This window comes from Scyliorhinus canicula, chromosome 3 (assembly GCF_902713615.1).
Source record: "Scyliorhinus canicula chromosome 3, sScyCan1.1, whole genome shotgun sequence".
NCBI lineage: Eukaryota > Metazoa > Chordata > Chondrichthyes > Carcharhiniformes > Scyliorhinidae > Scyliorhinus > Scyliorhinus canicula.
The window spans coordinates 241,306,142-241,324,586 of NC_052148.1; the positions used below are offsets into that span (position 1 = coordinate 241,306,142).

Here is an 18,445-nt window from a genome sequence, read left to right on the forward strand (position 1 = left end):
TCTAGTGGGTGCTGCCCCAAGCTGCCTTGTTGTGAGGTGGCCATGGCCTGTCTCTACTGGGTACCTGGGCCCTACTGGAGCCTAGCACATCTTGGGTCACTTGTATTGGTGCAGGAATCACTTCAGTCATTCAACAACCATGCAACATTAGTGTTACCATCAGCGACCCATCATCCGTGATTGATGATCCATGAACAGAGCTGTTCTTGGTTTCACTCTGCCTACCTTTTGCCAGCGGTTGACACATTGCAGACAACCAGAGTAGTACATATGAGATCAGAAAGGGCAATGTGGAGATGCTTGCCCACGTATTGCTCCGTACAGCTCATGAATGAGGCCAAGCAGTAGTGCACACCCCTGCATCTACTCAACGCTTTGCTTCATCTGTCGCTCCTTTCCATTCTCAATGGCGAAAAATTATGCCCTCGCATGCCAGAGAAATATCACTACTCTAGGCATGGATGGGCACCATCATTTCTGCATGGGACTGTGCTGCCTCTGGAATGTTTTGACATGTTCACATTTCATGCTGCTGCTTGAAGCATCTGCCACTTAACTGATGACACCTAAGACCCATCATCTGCATGAAGCTCTGCATCACATAGCAGCCCCGACTGTCACTGCCTCCAAACTGTGCATAAGTGCAGTGATCATAAATTGTGCCACCCAAAGTCCATGTGCAACAAAGCCCACTGATGTGATTGTGCTAATGGAGGGTGCACTAGAATGAGGTGACACCATGCCTTGAGATGGTGGTGTATTCTCTGAATTTTTCAGTGTAGCAAGAGTCATCATCTGCTGTTGGACTGCTGGAGAGACTAGTTTATATGAATCAGCTGCTTTGACTAAACGGTGTTACCTCTCTGTATATTATTGATTCACTGGATGTGGGAATCATTGGCAAGGCCACAATTTATTGCCCATCCCTAACTGTCCTTGCAAAGGTAGTGGTGAGTCGCCTTCTTGAACCGTTGCTGTCCATATAGTGCAAATACACCTACAGTGCGGTTAGGAAGAGAATTCCCAGATTTTGATCAAGAAACTGCAATATTTGGTTCAAGTCAAGATGGCGAGAGGCTTGGATGGGAACTTGCAGGTAGTCGTGTTCCCATGTATCTGCTGCCCTTCGCTCTAGGTGGTAGAGGTCATGCTGTCTATGGAGTTTTGGTCAGTTGCTGTAGTGCATCTTGTAGATGCTACACTGCTGCCAGTGGTGGTGGAGGAAGTGAATGTTTAAGGTGGTGGATGGGGTGCTGATCAAGAGGATTGCTGTGTGTGGGATGGTGTTAAGCTTCTCGTGTTGTTGGACCTGCACTTATCCAGGCAAGGAACGAATATTCCATCACATTCCTGATTTATAGATTGACACGTGTTTGGGGGGGGGGGGGGGGGGGGGGGGGGGGGGGGGTTATTGAGTTGAGATACTCACCACAGATTACTTATCCTCTGACCTGTTCTTCTAGCCACAGTATTTATCCTGGTTAACTGGAGAGGGCGAAGACAGTATCAAACTTAAAGAAAAAGCATATAATTGTGCAAAGACAGGTAGCAGGGTAGAAGATTAGACAGAATATAAGGAACGGCAAAGGATGATTAATGAGGAGAAAAAAACTAGTGTACAAGAGAAAGCTAGCCAGAAATAAAAACAGATAGCAAGAGTTTTTTCTAAATATTTGAAAAAGAATAGTTAACTAAATGAGTCTTGATCTTCTAGAAAGTTAGTCTGGAGAATTGATAATGGAAAGCAAGGAGATAGCAGATGAATTGAACAGGTATTTTGCACCAGCCTTCACTATGGAGGATACAAGTAACATCCCAGAAGCAGCTATAAATCAGTAAATGGAAGGAAAGGAGGAACTTGGAAAAATTACAATCACCAGAGAAGTGGTACTGAGTAAATTGTTGGAGCTGTAGGCTCAACAAGTCCCTGGGACCTGATGGACTTCATCCAAGGGTCATAAAAGAAGTGTCTGGTGAGATAGGTGATGCATTGGTTTTACTTTTCCAAAACTCCGTAGATTCAGGAAAGGCCCCATTAGATTGGAAATTAGCAAACATAGCTCCATTATTCAAAAAAGGCAGAAAGCAGAAAACTACAGGCCAGTTAGCTTAACATCTGTCGTAAGAAAATTGTTGGAAGCTATTAATGAATATGTTATAGCAGGACACTTGGATAAGCACTATGTAGTCAGGCAAAATCAACATGGTTTTGTGAAAGGGAAATCATTTTTAACCCATTTATTGGAGTTCTTTGAGAAAATAACACGCTGTGGATAAAGCAAAACTGTAGATGTACTATACTTAGATTTCCATAAGGCATTTAATGAAGTACCATATCAAGGGCTTTGCGGAAAAATAAAACCTCATGTGATGGGGAAGTGGGGGGGCTAAAATCTTGGCTTGAATAGAAGATTTACTGGCTAACGAGAAGCAGAATCTGCATAAATCGTTCTTTTTTCAGGTTGGCAAGATGTAACTAGTGGTGTGCCACAAGAATCAGTGCTGATTAACTGTTTACAATTTATACAAATGACTAATGAAGGGATGGTTGCCAAATTTTCTAATGACACAAAGATAGGTAGGAAAGTAAGTTATGAGGAGGACATAAGAGGTGCGATTCTCCGCAACCATGATGGGTGGGAGAATAGCGGGAGGTCCTCTCTGGGTTTCACGACGGCGTTGGGCCTTGCGCCCAAGGTGGCTATAAAATGATATAGATCGGTTAAGTGAATGGGCAAAGAACTCGCAAATGAAGTATAATGTGGGAAAATGTTAAATTGTCAATTTTGACAAGAAGAATAAAAATTAAGCCTTAATATCTAAATGGTGAGAGATTGCAGAGCTCTCGAGATGCAGAGGGGTCTGGCTGTCTTAGTGCATGAATCATAAAAGGTACAGATACAGCAAGTGATTAGGTAAGCGAATAGAGTGGTGTCATTTATTGTGAGGGGAATTGAATATAAAAGGTGAGGGGGAATTGAATACAAAAGTAGGTGAGTATGCTTCAGTTGTACAGAGCACTAATGAGACACATTTGAGTACTGTGTACAATTTGGTCACGTTATTTAAGGAAGGATGTAAATGCGCTGGAAGCAGTTCACAGAAGGTTTACCAGACTAATGCCTGTAATGGGTGGGGTGTCTTATGAAGAAAAGTTGGGCAGGCTAGGCTTGTATTTGCTGGAGTTTAGAAGAGTAAGGAGCAACTTGATCGGAACATTCAAGATCTGAGCAGTTTTTACAGGGTGGATAGGATGTTTCCTCTTGTGGGAGAACCAAGAACTAGGGGTAATTGTTTAAAAATAAGGGGTCACCCATTTACAAGGGAGATTAGGGAAACCTTTCTCACTCTTGAGGGTTGTCTTTGGAACTTTCTTCCCGAAAAGGTGATGGAAGCAGAGTCTTTGAATATTTTTAAAGCACAGTTGGATAGATTCTTGGTAAGCAAGGGGGTGAAAGAATATCAGGGATAAGTGGGATATAAATTTGAGGTTACTATCAGATTAGTCATGATCTTAATAAATGGTGGAGCAGGCTAGAAGGGCTGAATGCCCTTCTCCTTATTTGCATATTCACAAATGGCTGTTCCAGTTCAGTTTGTAGTTAATGGCACCCCCTGGTATGTTAATCAAGAGTTTTCATCTGCTTTAAAGACCCACATAAGTGCCAAGCTCACACATAATCAAAAGAAGGATGAACATAACCATCACCTATACTCATTCTCTATTGCTTCCACACCTGCCTCTCCTTCAGTGACAAGCTACCTTGCTGTGACTGATCTGATATCTGTAGCATCCTCCTCTGTGTCCTCCGAACAATTGAATGGTGTTCCACCTTATGTGCATTGACGCGGGAATTGAATGTGCTTCTCCAACAAGCGCTTTGTGCTGTCATTCCTGTCTCATAGCCCATCTATGCTGGTTATTGAGGCACTGTAAACGTGCAGCATCATGCATTTGGATGGCATGGTGAGATTGCCATTCAGCAATACAGAGTCAGTGTTTGCTCAACTCAGACTGTGCGGTTCAGGTGCATTGAATTGGCCACCTAAATGTGGATACTGATGCCTAGTATTGCCCCATGCATTGGTCTGCTACCTGGCCTCACATTTCATTGAAACCTTTTTAATTCATGTTGATTTTTCTCTTTATAATTCTCAATGCCACTCACTTTCCAGACAGCACCAGGTTACTGAATCTCCTCCTGAAACCACCTCTTTGCTGCTGATTATTTCTATCACTTCCAACTAAGATGTATTCTTCCTTCGGCTTGCTGACATCCTTCTCCTCCCATCTGCTGTAAATAGGATGTCTCTCCTTTGCCTTACTGCCTGCAAAAGCATCTCCAGGAAGTCTGTCTGCAGACGATCAAATACTATACACATGTCATTAAAAATAGTGCTGGCAGCTCAATATTCCGTGCCATGATCCTCCCATGACTCATAATTGACTAGTTTTCCCTGATACCAGCCCTTAAGTGACACTTCCTCATGAAAGTCACCAAAGATGACCTGCTACCTGTCCATTTATGCCACTGACATCAGGCCATCTAGGTTGGTGGTGGTGTTGCTCCGTTTAGATTTCAAGGATGGGAAATACCCACCTTTTGGCAGAATTCCGGCTTTTCGATCATGGGATTGATACTTTGAAATGTTTTTCTGACTGTTGCCTCCCTCTCTCTCTGTAGTCCTTTGCTAGATTATATACAGTAAGAAGTCTTACAGCACCAGGTTAAAGTCCAACATGTTTGTTTCAAACACTAGCTTTCGGAGCACTGCTCCTTCCTCAGGTGAATGAAGAGGTATGTTCCAGAAACATATATATATATATAGACAAATTCAAAGATGCCAGACTATGCTTCGAATCGTGCGACTCGGCCAACGTTGTCTACCTCATACGCTGCAGGAAAGGATGTCCCGAAGTGTGGTACATTGGCAACACCATGCAGACGCTGCGACAACGAATGAACGGACATCGCGCGACAATCACCAGGCAAGAATGTTCCCTTCCAGTCGGGGAACTTCAGCAGTCAAGGGCATTCAGCCTCTGATCTCCGGGTAAGCGTTCTCCAAGGCGGCCTGCAGGACGCGCGACAACGCAGAATCGCGAGCAGAAACTTATAGCCAAGTTCCGCACACATGAGTACGGCCTCAACCGGGACCTGGGATTCATGTTGCATTACATTCATCCCCCACCATCTGGCCTGGGCTTGCGAAATCCTACCAACTGTCTTGGCTTGAGACAATTCACGCCTCTTTAGCCTGGGTTTACCCCTATCTCTGGATCTGTAAAGTTTCAATTACCTGCAAATGCTCGCATTCTAAGCATCGTCTGGCATTTTTGAATTTGCCTATATATATGTTTCTGGAACATACCTCTTCATTCACCTGAGGAAGGAGCAGTGCTCCGAAAGGTAGTGTTTGAAACAAACATGTTGGACTTTAACCTGGTGTTGTAAGACTTCTTGCGGTGCTCACCCCAGTCCAACGGCGGCATCTCCACCTCAAGATTATATACAAGCAAAGCTTTGTCATATTTTGTTGTTTGTGTTAGGGCAGCATGGTAGCATTGTGGATAGCACAATCGCTTCACAGCTCCAGGGTCCCAGGTTCGATTCCGGCTTGGGTCACTGTCTGTGCGGAGTCTGCACATCCTCCCCGTGTGTGCGTGGGTTTCCTCTGGGTACTGGTTTCCTCCCACAGTCCAAAGATGTGCAGGTTAGGTGGATTGGCCATGCTAAATTACCCTTAGTGTCCAAAATTGCCCTTAGTGTTGGGTAAGGTTATTGGGTTGTGGGGATAGGGTGGAGGTGTTGACCTTGGGTAGGATGCTCTTCCCAAGAGCCGTTGCAGACTCGATGGGCCGAATGGCTCCTTCTGCACTGTAAATTCTATGTGTGGACTTCATCCTCTACATGCACTAACTGCATTGATGCTGAAGTGATAAGGTTACTTTGGTCATTTCATATAAATACTTTGTTCCACACTCTCTGGATGGTAATAAAAAGTAAACAAAGAGAAAACAACCCAGATGAAGTCGAATAATCCCACCCATTTGAAGTGGACTAGAAGCATCTCACTACAGATCATTAACATGCTATAATTATTTGGCCCTTTTTACTGTTTTGCATTATAATGTGTTCATGAATTCTTGTCATTAAAAAAATTCAGACATTTTTGTCTTCACTCACACTCATCTCTGAGAATTACTCAGCAGAATTATAATTTAGTCTACTTTTGTATCTTCCTCTTGCTGACTTAATTGTTACACTGTTCATATTGTATCCTGAAATTCTGGCAAAAGTGCTGTTATCAGGTTTTGCTGATCTAAAGTATTGTGCCCTTCTGGTCTGTGTATTATGCCTGAGGAATACATTTCCATTATCATAAGATGTGGTTACGCTATGTACTCATTTTGACTATAGAACATAGAACTATCTGTAGTTGTTCAGTATAAAATGTATTAGGATGTCAGGCTGAGATTTTCTGAAACAGGGAATTAGACGTATCCAGTTTATTTGGACTTTTGTACCTTTCAGCTGAATTTTCTGTAACCAGACTGCCAGGTTATACCTGCAACAGCGAAGGTATAGAGCATCTGGGATCTTGGTGAATGATGAATCCAGCAATAGATTTCTTTAACCAGCGAGGTTTAAGAATTGATAAGTAAACACAAAGCACTGAGAATGAGGTTGAATTAGAGTGGGTGAATTCAATGTCAAATCAAGTTTAGAAAGAGAAATAGAGAACAGGAAAGATTAATTAATTAATTGGATTAGAACGGCATGGTGGCAAAGTGGTTAGCAATGCTGCCTCACAGCGCAGGATGCGATTCCAGTCTTCGATGACTGTCTTTGCGTAGGTTTCCTCTGGGTGCTCCAATTTACTCCCACATTCCAAAGCGGTGCAGGGTAGGCTGTCATGCCAAATTGCACTTTAGTGTCCAATGGGTAGGTGGGGTTACGAGGAGCGGATCTAGGTGGAGTTCCTTTTTTGGAGGTTGGTGCAGACTAAATGTGCTGAATGGCCTCCTTCACTGTAGGGATTCTATGGAAAGTGTCAGGTGGATGTACCTCTTAAGAAATGGGTGTTTATCAAATAGCTGCAGTGATGTCAGTGTGTGGGTGGAGCTGGGCTGTCTGTCTTTCACTTTGTTTTGAGCTGATAGTTGCAGTGTGTTTTTGGTTTCGTTTTCAGAGGTTCAGAGATGCATTCAAAGCAAGCAGCTGTATAATGATCTCTCTCTACAAGCTAAGGAATGTCTCCAGATCATTGATGATTTCAAAGTAATACCTGTTTCTGTAGAGCATTTTAACCTGCTGTCTTTATTTTAAAAATTATTTAACTTGTGGATGTTGTTTGGAAAGTTATCAAGGGTTGTCTATAGAGTGCTGTTCCTTTTGGGAGGTGGTCAGGATCGGTAGTTAATAACTGATATCATAGAATAAACATTGTTTTGTTTTAAACATACTTTCTGTTGCATCACACCTGTAAAGTGGGCCCCGTGCTCCCCAGAACCAAAATCTATTTAAAGTTGTGGGTCAGGTGAACACCATGATGTACTTTGGTGTTCTCTAAACGCTGGCCCGTAACAAATGTAAGTTTAAAAAGATACGGAGAGAGGGAAAGAAATAGTTACATTTTCACATTTTTAAAAAATCAACAGCAATTAATTATCTGATGGAATGTGACTCCACAATTTTGATTGTTCTCTTTCTAAGCCAAAGAGGCTGAATTATAGTCATTTAAATTATCATAGTGACTTCCGGAGGCAGCATGCAAATGGAGATTGCGCGTTGGGTAGTGCCTTTTCACCAGATTTGGGGGGAAATTATGTATGATAATTTCTGGGAAGGTTGTGGCAACTAAAGGATGTCAAAAAAAAAAAGAAAAATAAGAGAGGAAAAAGTGATTGGTGCAGAGTTCTCACCAGGTGGAGCTGCATCCATTCTAGTGGACAAGCTGGCTGAGGTGATGGCGGTGGAGTTTGAACAGCGGTTCGCCGAAAATGAGCAGCAGAAGGAGATGAGGCCTCGCTCAAGGAGTTAGTGGATGATACACTGGCCCCAATAAAGGAGGCTCTGGGAAAGACTTCAACGGCAGTGCGGGAGCAAAGAGATTTTGAAGGGGGTTGTCGCGGCACAGCCGTCGGAACTTGTGTGGGCAGGTTTCGATGGACCTGCGAGGTGTGAATGGTAGAGGGGATGGGGAGTATGCAAGGAGAAGTGGTTTTGAGCAGAAGTGGCTGGGGGGATTTCTGAGAAGGAGGTGGGGGGAGGGGTGGCTGGCTGATGGTGATTATGCTGGGGGTTTCTGGGAAGGGGGGTGGTTGGGGGAGGGTAGCTGACTAACAGACTAAGGGGAGGGTTGTGTCCTGCTTGCTGGGCGGGGTGGAACCGGGAGCAGTGTTCATGACTAATAGGAGGAAGGTTGAGAGAGAGAGAGACCCCCCCCCCCCCCCCCCCCAAATCCGAATGGTGAGGTGGAACGTGCGAGTGTTGAGTGGACCAGTGAAGCAAGCGAGAGTCTTCTCACATTTTGAAGCGTTTGAGAACATGCACCAATAGATTCAAAAATAGCTTCTTCCCTGCTGTTACCAAAATCCTGAATTACACTCTTGGGGTCTGAACTGATCTTCGAATAAAATCATAGAATCCCTACAGTGCACAAGACCCTCTGAAGAGCATCGTACCTAAGCCCCACCTATCGTTTTGGACACAAAGTGGTAATTTAGAATGGCCAATCCACCTCCGCTAGTAATAATCTTTATTAGGCTTGCATTTAACACTGCAATGAAGTTACCATGAAAAGTCCCTAGTCGCCACATTCCGGCACCTGTTCAGGTACACAGAGGGAGAATTCAGAATATCCAAATTAACTAACAAACATCTGACTCAAAGCCCTTCCGAAGCCTCACCTGGGCCTTCACCCTCAAATGGATCTCTTGCAACAGCACCACGCCAGCTCTCAAGATTTAGATTTGTCACATATACTGAGGTACAGTATTGTTCTGCGTACAGTTCAGGTAGATTGCTCCATATATGAAAACATAGAAAATACGATAAATAAATGAGGATACGTAATGCAAATACATAAACACAGACAGTGGGTGAAATATGCAGTATATATTGCTACAACTGTAGAGTCAATGTATGGAAAGATCAGTTCTGTGCAGCACGGTGGCACAGTCGTTAGCATTGTTGCCTCACAGCATCTCGGGACTTATGGGAAGAAACCCGAACACCCGCAGGAAGCCCCGCAGACACTGGGAGAATGTGCAGACTCTACACAGATGGTCACCCAAGTCTGGAATTGAACCCGGACCCCTGGTGCTGTGAGGCAACAATGTGAGGGGGGGCGGGGGAGAAGAGGTGGGGGGGGGGGGGGGGGGGGGGGGGGGAGAAGAGGTGGGGGGGGGGGGAGGAGAAGAGGTGGGGGGGGAGAGAAGAGGTGGGGGGGTGGGGTTCAACAGGAATGGGGAGATCTCACTGTCAGTGGTCTGAGAGGCTGTGAAGGCGGTGGTAAGGGGGAGGTCATATGGCTCAGACGGACAGGGAGGCAAGAGAGGAGCAACAACGGCTGGTAGAGGAAATCTTGGAAGTGGGTGGGAAGCATGTGGAGGATCCCACTCTGGAATCTCTGGTGAGGAGAAAGGAATTGCAGGCACGGTTTGACCTTCTGTCCACAGGAAAAGAGGTTTGGCAGTTAGTGCAGGCGAAGCGGGTAGTATATGAATATGGGGAGAAGACCAGTCGCTTGCTGGCAGGCCAGCTCCGATGGCAGGCAGCCGCACGAGACATTGTTTGGGTCTGGGATGTGCAGGGGAAGTGGTGGTGGCACTAGGGGCAGCTGAACATGCATTTTAAGGAGTTTTATAAAAAGTTTTATGGGTTAGAGCCCCCAAGGGACGAGTCGAAAAGAGGGATTTGGAGGGGGGTGGGGTGGCAGGGCTGGAAGAGCGGTGAGGATTAAGGAGTTTCAGGCACTGGGGCCGGATGGGTTCCCAGTGGAGCTTCATGAAAAGTTTTTGAATGGGCCAGCGCAGCTGTTAGTGGAGATGTTTGAAGATGCTAGGGCCATGGGGTTATTTCAGGAGATGGTGGGAATGGCATCTATTTCTCTGTTAAATGTGGTGCAGTCTCCAGCAGAAGGGAGGGAGCCGAAGATGGTGGTGGCGTCAGACGCGGAGAAAACATTTGACCGTGTAGAGTGGAGTTATTTGCTGCCGGTGTTGGAGAGGTTTGGGATTGGGCCTAAGTTTGAGGTGTGAGTCAAATTGTTATATGGGGGACCAAAGACAAATGTGCATACGAATGAGGTGAATTTGGGGTACTTTCAGTTACCTAGTGGAACGAGGCAGGGGTGCCCCTGGACCACCATCCTGTTTGCACTGGAAATTGAGCCGGTGGTCATTGCGCTGAGTTGCTCGGAGAAGTAGAAAAAGATAGTGAGAGGGGGTTTGGAGCATAAGAGTGTCTTTGTCTGCCGATTTGTTGTGCATCTCCAACCTGGGTTCGACAGTGCGGGATATAATGGTGCTGCTTGGAAGATTCGGGGTATTTTCAGGTTATAAGGAAAAGAGCAAGTGGTTTTTGATGTCTTCTCCAGGGGCGGGAGCTGGTTTGGGGTGGTTGCCATTTCGGGTGGTGACTACCCACTTGGTATTTGGGGATGCAGGTGGTTTGAGATTGGGCACGGCTCCATAAATTAAATTTTGCGAGCCTGGTGGGTAGGGTCAAGGTAGATTTACTGAGATGAGACTGCCTTCCCCTATCGGTGCAGGTGATAAAGATGAATATTTTGCCATGGTTTTTATTTTTATTTCAGTGCCTACCGCTTTTTTGCTGAAAACCGTTCCACCCCTGTAAAAAATGTTGATATTGTTGTTTGGGCTGATACGGTAGCGAGGATCCGGAAGACAGTGCTTCAGAGAGAGCGGCAGTCAGGGGGTCTGGCCCTTCCAAACGGGATGTATTATTATTGGGCGGTGAATGCTGAGAAGGTGCAGGGTTGGAGCAAGAAGCCGAAAGCTATGTGGTGAAGATGTAGGCAGGCTAGTATAAGAGGTTGGAGTTGCAGGCATTGGTAACGGCACCACTCACATTTGCGGAAGGAAATTTACGGGGAGTCCCGTGGTGGGGGCCACGTTGAAGGTATGGTGACGATTTCGGCAACACTTTAGGTTAGGGGCGGGGTCAAAGTTGATGGGAGTCATGAGTTTGAGCCAGCGAGGCTGGATGCTAGGTTTCGGAGGTTGGAGGAGCGGGGAAGGTGATGGAAATGAAGGATGTATTTCTAGAAGGGCGTTTCGCGATTTGGAGAAGTTGATGGGGAGGTTTGGAATTCCGTGGGGGGAGGCCTTTAGGTATTTGCAGGTGCAGGATTTCGGCTGAAGGTTTTCTTAACTTTCCTGGTGGTGCTACTCTCCTCGCTGTTGGAGGGGGTGCTGTCAGTGATTGGGGGGGGGGGGGGGGGGGGTCATCTCAGCGATTTACAGGAGGATTTTGATAGAGGATATGGTTGTTGGAGGGGTGTTAAGGCCAAGTGGCAGGAGGAGCTGGGGATGGCGCTGGAGATGGGGTTATGGTATGAGGTGCTGCGGAAGGTGAATGCCACAAACCCGTGCTCCAAGGCTGGGGTTGATGCAGCTAAAGTTGGTACACAGATTGCACCTGACAAAGTCAAGGATGAGCTGGTTATTTGAGAGGTGGGGAATATTGTGAACAGTGTGGGACAGGTCCGGCCAACCATGTACATACTTTCTGGTCCTGTCCAAAGTTGGAGACATTCTGGAGGTTTTTTCAGTACCATGTCAGCGATCCTGCATGTGGGTTTGGAGCCTAGTCTTCTGGGGGTCATATTTGGGGTGTCGGACTTGCCGAAGGTGCAGATGGGAGCAGGGGCAGATGTTTTAGTCTTTGCATCGCTGATTTACCTCAGGTGGATCCTGTTGGAGTGGCGATGAGTCTCTGTTGGAGTTCCTGTACTTGGAGAAGGTTAAGTCTATTTTGAGGGGTGTGAGTGAGGGGTTCCACAAGAGATGGGGTCTGTTTACGTTATAATTTAAAGAGCTGGTTACTGCCAGTTGCTGGGGGGGGGGGGGTTGCTTCGAGTTATTGGCGTGTTGCAGGATGGGAATGGTGGGGTTTATATTTGGTTGTTTTACTTTGTTGTGTTGTATATTTGAAGTGTTAAAAATTTAATAAAATATCATGATAAAACTTATTAATTACTAGGCTTAACTTACTTGGGTTTGTTCAATGTGCAAATACAGCAATTCTATAAAACTTAAAAGGGCTTGATGAGCGAGATGCTGGGCAGGATTCTTTAGCCGTGCCTGACCGGCGACAGGAAATTCCCCCCCGAGATTCCCATCCCGTCCGTGGTGATCATCTGGTGGGCGTGGCCGAAGAATCCAGCCTGCTGTTTTTGCATAGCTGACGGCAGTGTAGCGAATCATTCAACAACCAAAAGTGTAAATGTAGCTTTTCCTCTCCAAAGTTGCTGACTAATTTATACACTAATGTGCACCTTTCAAGTGCCACTATCTTTTTTTTTTCAACAAATTCTGACCCTATTTCCAAGCACCTCAGTTTGTAATCAGATTCAACACAAGCAACCATTAGTCAATTCTGTAAATTCTCTTTACAAATGGTGTCTAATGTTTCATCATAGAATCTGGTTATATGACTCTCTTAATCTAGGCTGCCTGCAGTTGTCCTTTTATTTCGCCTCATCCTTTGGAACCAATCATACTGATATTTTTACTTGGCAAAACAAAATCTCTACTTTGATCACTATTTCTGCATTAGAGCTGTCGTTTTTGCACTCCGATGAATGATTTGTTTTGGCCTTTGAACAAGGCCAAAGGTATTTATAATGTATGAATATCTTGATTCTAGTAATATCATATATTCTGTGTCTAATATTTACCAACTGTGGAAAAATAACATGGAGGTCTTGTGGTGCAGTGGTAGCATCCCTACCTCTGGGCCAGAAGCTCTGGGTTCAGATCTTCCTTCAGGACTTGATGGCCATGGAAAATGCATTCATAAATAACAGTCTGTAAATCCTTCCAGCATGCCTGATGGCAGCTGGTGTAGCAGGAGAGTTCCTGGTCAGTCACATTGCAGAAGGCAACAGCAAACCACTGCAGTTATTGGCCGAGCATAATCAGACACCAATCCAATGGATGTCCATCATTGCAACACCGGCATGGAGGAGGAAGAAAAGCAGCCAGTTAATGTCTTGGGTTGTTAGTTTGGTTAGTCTGCAAAGAAACAACAATAATATTGAACTTATACCTTCACATTTCAAAATTGTTCCTGATTTACTAACAGACTCCTAAGTTCTTGGTATGATCTGGTTAGGGACCAGTAACGTTTTGTTTAAAGTAGACGACGTTTGAAATTCAAGACACTTGCTAAGGAAATAAAACTACAAGATTCTACTGCTTTTAAACAAACATAAAATAAACTTTACTGTACAAACATAGAACATACAGTGCAGAAGTCGGTACCAACTCACTTAAGCCCTCACTTCCACCCTATCCCCCTAACTGAATAGCCCCTCCTAACCTTTTTGGTCACTAAGGGCAATTTATCATGGCCAATCCACCTAACCTGCATGTCTTTGGACTGTGGGAAGAAACCGGACCACCTGAAGTAAATCCACGCAAAGGGCGAACGTGCAGACTCCGCACAGACAGTGACCCAGCAGGGAATTGAACCAGGGACTCTGGCGCTATGAAGCCACAGTGCTATCTACTTGTGCTGCCAGTGCTGACCTTCACAAGGTCAGAAAGATATAACAATTTACGGCATATGTTAGAGTATGAGGTACATGTGAACGGGTAAACAGTTGTTGCACACACCACAATGCACAATAAATGGCCGATGTGACCAACATAGATTCCACAGATTTCTTAACACCTCCACTTCGATGTCCGTAAACACTGAGTCATTTAATCTCGTTGAAACTCTGTCTCTTTCTCAAGGGATTCTAGACTTCACTTTCGATGATCTCACTGTGAAATTCTGTCCAAATATCACTCCAACTTGGGGGTCTCAACAATGGCCTAACTTGCAGTGTTTAAATCTCCACCCGTAAGACCCTGTTCCCCTGACTTGCAATGCAAGTGTAGCTGGCTCCGGGTCCACGCATGCATAAAACACTGAGCCCTGTTGAGCCTTGGGGGTCCTGCCCCCGCTTGCACAATGCTAAAATTTTCTGAGGTTGACTGGGCTTTTGTAATATATGGGTCATCCCTAATGCAGTTGATGCCCTGAACCAACATGAAGACAGGGCTGCAATATTACTAGTTACTGTTTATAACATATATATCAATTGTTCTTCTCCAGGAAAAATTATTTGACAAGACCCCTTACTCGATCATGTTTGGTCCAGACAAATGTGGTGAAGACTACAAACTGCACTTCATTTTCAGACACCAGAATCCTGTAACTGGGGACTATGAGGAAAAGCATGCCAAACGCCCTGATGTAGATCTAAAGAAGTTTTACACAGACAAGACCACACATTTGTATACTCTAGGTACTACGTGCAGCTTTGCTGACTTGCACTGATTATCTAAATATTTTCTTGATGATTTTTCCCTATCTTGTCTGATCATGTTCAAAAAGTAGTGCATTTTAAATTCTGATCATTTAAAAATTGAATAGTCAGGTGTGCATCCAAATGTGAGTTTAGGAGAAAATCAAATTTGAATGAAACTTAACTATTGGTTTATTGCTTGAAGCATATAAATGATGCGTTATGGAGAGCATCTGTTGTTTTAATAGATTCAGAATGACTCTTAACAATAATTGTCGATCCCTCCACAAATTTACATGTGCTAAATGTATTTGAATAAACAATCATCCAGAATAATGAATAGCTGACCTTTTCATCTGAGTTGCTGAAATTTGACATTTTGTTAGTTTCTTGCTTCAGCAAATTATTCTCCTTTCGTCATTTGTAGCTGTGTATTTCAATGTGTATCGTGTTGTAATTGTGTCAAAATTAAGAACGCTTAATGACAAAAACACAATAGAAATCTTATTTTGGGGGGGTGGGGTAGAAGATTTGTTGATTTTCTACATGTGACAAAGTCATAATCCATGCATTGTGCACGCCATACCAATTAGATCTTCCTCCATTTATGAAACTTCTTCATATTCCAGTTGAAATCCACATGCTGGGTGATATTTTAAAAAATGTTACTGTGATGTACCTTCTGATGCAACCTGTGTGGACCATGTTCCAATGAATTTAGCATGTTCTACATGTGCATAATTACAATAACAAAAAATAGAACATAGATCATACAGTGCAAAAGGAGGCTTTTCGGCCCATCAAGTCTGCACCGACCCACTTACGCCCTCACTTCAACCCTATCCCCTTAACCCAATAACCCCTCCCAACTGACACTAAGGGCAATTTATCATGGCCAATCCACCTAACCTGCACGTCTTTGGACTGGGAGGAAACCGGAGCACCCAGAGGAAACCCACGCAGAAATGGGGAGAGTGTGCAGATGCCGCACAGACAGTGACCTAGCAGGGAATAGAACCTGGGACCCTGGCGCTGTGAAGCCACAGTGCTAAGCACTATGCTACCGTGCTTGCTCTGCAGGCTGATCGAATCATAGGGAGTGGTTCAGCAGACTGATGTTAAAATCCACTGTACAGCGCGTTTAGTGGAGTGCTTCTAGGCTGCAGTGGCAAGAAACATCCCGCTATCCAACAGCATTTGCGATTTTTGTTGGCCTTGGGGAGTTTCTCCCTGCATTTAGAGGGATTTCCTGCTGGCAAGTAGATCTCGGTAGATCGGGGTGCCATTTTGCCCAGCAGCCCTGATTTTTCCACTCCTCTCTCTTGCGCCCCACCCCTGGCAGTGCCAACCTGACACTTCGGCACCCTGGAAGTGCCACGGTACCATCCTCTTGTTCCCGACCATGTGTGGGTCTCCAGTGACCTAGGAGAAGACTCCCTCCCCCACTAGGTGCCATTCCACTTGGTCCACATTTGTGTGGACCAGTCCTAAACAGCGGCCTGGGTGGTCTCGCAGGTGCTGCAGGGTGAATCCGGCATTCGGGTATTTGAATGAGAAATTAGGCTCACTTAAATATTTGGATCTGGCAGAGCACGTCTGGTCACTTGCGGTTGACCTGACACGGAGCCCAATTGGAGCATGTGTATGTGCTGACTCCGCACTGGGCGCAATGGGCTCGCTGAATTGCACCGATTATCTACCTTTTGGATGTACATTCTTATTTTAAAATAAGTTGAGGGTACCCAATTCATTTTTTCCAATTAAGGGGCAATTTAGCATGGCCAATCCACCTACCCTACACGTTTTTGGGTTGTGGGGCAAAACCCACACAAACATGGGGAGAAAGTGCAAACTCCACACAGACAGTGGGTGGTATTATCCCAAATCCCGACGCCAGCGTAAAAAAACGGCGTGCACCACTCTGGCGCGAGCCAACCGGAAGTTGCGGAATCCTCCGCACTCCCAGGGGCTAGGCCAGCGCCAGAGGGGTTGGCACCGCGCTAGCTGGCGGCGTAGGGCCGGTGCGAGTTAGCACATGCGCAGAACCGCTGGCGTGGCTCCGCGCATGCGCAGACCGGCCAGCGTATTCCAGCACGTGCGCAGGGTGGGTGTCTTCTCCGCGCCGGCCATGACGGAGCCATTCAGTGGCCGGCGCAGAAGGAAGAAGTGCCCCCACGGCACAGGCCCGCCCGCAGATCTGTGGGCCCCAATCGCGGGCCAGGCCATGTGGCCGGATCCCCCCCCCTCAGGACCACACCAGCCGGCCTACCAGCCAGGTCCCGCCGTGTAATTCACGTCGGCGGGACTGGCCAGAAACCGACAGCCGCTCGGCCCGGAGAATTGTCTGGGGGGGGGGTCGCTGCCAACTGCCCCCAACCGGCATGGCGTGATCCCCAGCCCTGCCCGAAAACCAGCGCCGGAGAGCATATAAAACATAGAACAGCACAGCAATACGGCAGCGGGCGGGCTTTGAATATTTTTACCTTGAAAGCTGTACCATACAATATCAGAAATAATACATAAAATGGTGTCCCTATCTGTAACGTATTCCTGAAGTATATTTTTTGCATATGATTCTGAAATGTTGACTGCAGCTTTGGAGAACAATGTGCATTGAGTATTATATAATCATTTGTTGAATGTGCCGCAGTTACCATCTCTCTTGAATTAAAACCGTTTTTTTTTACTTTCTGTCAGTGCTGAATCCAGATAATAGTTTTGAGATGCTGATTGATCAAACTGTTGTTAGTAAAGGGAATTTGCTGTCGGATATGACTCCACCTATTAATCCACCTAAAGAAATAGATGATCCTAATGACAGTAAGCCTGAAGATTGGGATGAAAGACCAAAGATCCCTGACCCTGATGCACAGAAACCTGAAGACTGGTGAGTAACATCATGAGGGACTCTTCTGTAATGTTTAATTTAATGTTTACTTTGATATGTTTAGTTTGGTATATATGGGTGTCACACATGTTTTCTGCATTTTACCGATGCGGACTTGTATTATATATTTCATAATTTTGAATACTTCTACAGTTACAACTACAAACTAAAGGATCTTCTTTCAGGGATGAAAACGCTCCAGCAAAGATAATTGATCCAGATGCTGTTAAACCAGAGGGATGGCTTAATGATGAAGCAGAGTATGTTCCCGATCCCAGTGCAGAGAAACCAGAGGATTGGTAACTTTTTAAATTTTGTTTGCATTATTAATTAAGTATATGTCCTCTACAAATTATGAGCCTACTATGTTTTCCCAAGATTTGGGTGTTTTTTCTTTTAGGAACATAAGAGCATTCAGCCCATCGAACCAACTACATTAAATATGATCATGGCTGATCATCCTTCAGTGCCTTTTTCCCCACACTGTCCTCATATCCGTTCACGTTATTGGTATTTAGAAATGTGTCCATCTCTACCTTGAATACATTCAATGCCTGAGCTTCCACTGCCCTCTGGTATAGAGAAATCCAAAAATTTGCAACTTTTGAGTAAAATAAATTCTCCTTATTTTGGTTCTAAGTAGTTGCTCCCTTACTTTTAAATTGGGTCCCCTGGTTCTGGGCTCTCCAACCAGGGGAAGCATTTTATTTGCATCTACCCTATCTGTCCCTTTGGTTTCAATGAGATCACAGCTCATTCTTCGAAATTCTAGAGGATTCAGACCCAGTTTCCCCAATCTCTCTTCAGGGGACAGTCCTGTCATCCCTGTAATAAGTCTGGTGAACCTTTGCATTCCTTCTATGGCAATAATATCCTGACTAATGTAGGGGAACCAAAGCTGCACACACTACTCCTTGTGCAGTCCACTCAAGGTTCTATACAGTTGAAATAAGACTTCACTACTGTACTCAAACACTCTTGCGATAAAGGCCAACATATTATTAGACT

General features: G+C 45.1%; 1 protein-coding gene across 4 annotated transcripts in view; it reads left to right on the forward strand.

The window, feature by feature from the left end:
- LOC119963400 (calnexin-like) overlaps window positions 1-18,445 on the forward strand; it is an 86,062-nt gene that overhangs the window by 47,406 nt on the left and 20,211 nt on the right. For all 4 annotated transcript variants that reach the window (XM_038792465.1, XM_038792467.1, XM_038792468.1 and 1 more), the window contains 3 exons: window positions 14,358-14,550; window positions 17,248-17,437; window positions 17,623-17,736. In XM_038792465.1, the coding sequence (XP_038648393.1) occupies window positions 14,358-14,550; window positions 17,248-17,437; window positions 17,623-17,736 (497 nt within the window). The remainder of the gene's footprint in view (window positions 1-14,357; window positions 14,551-17,247; window positions 17,438-17,622; window positions 17,737-18,445) is intronic.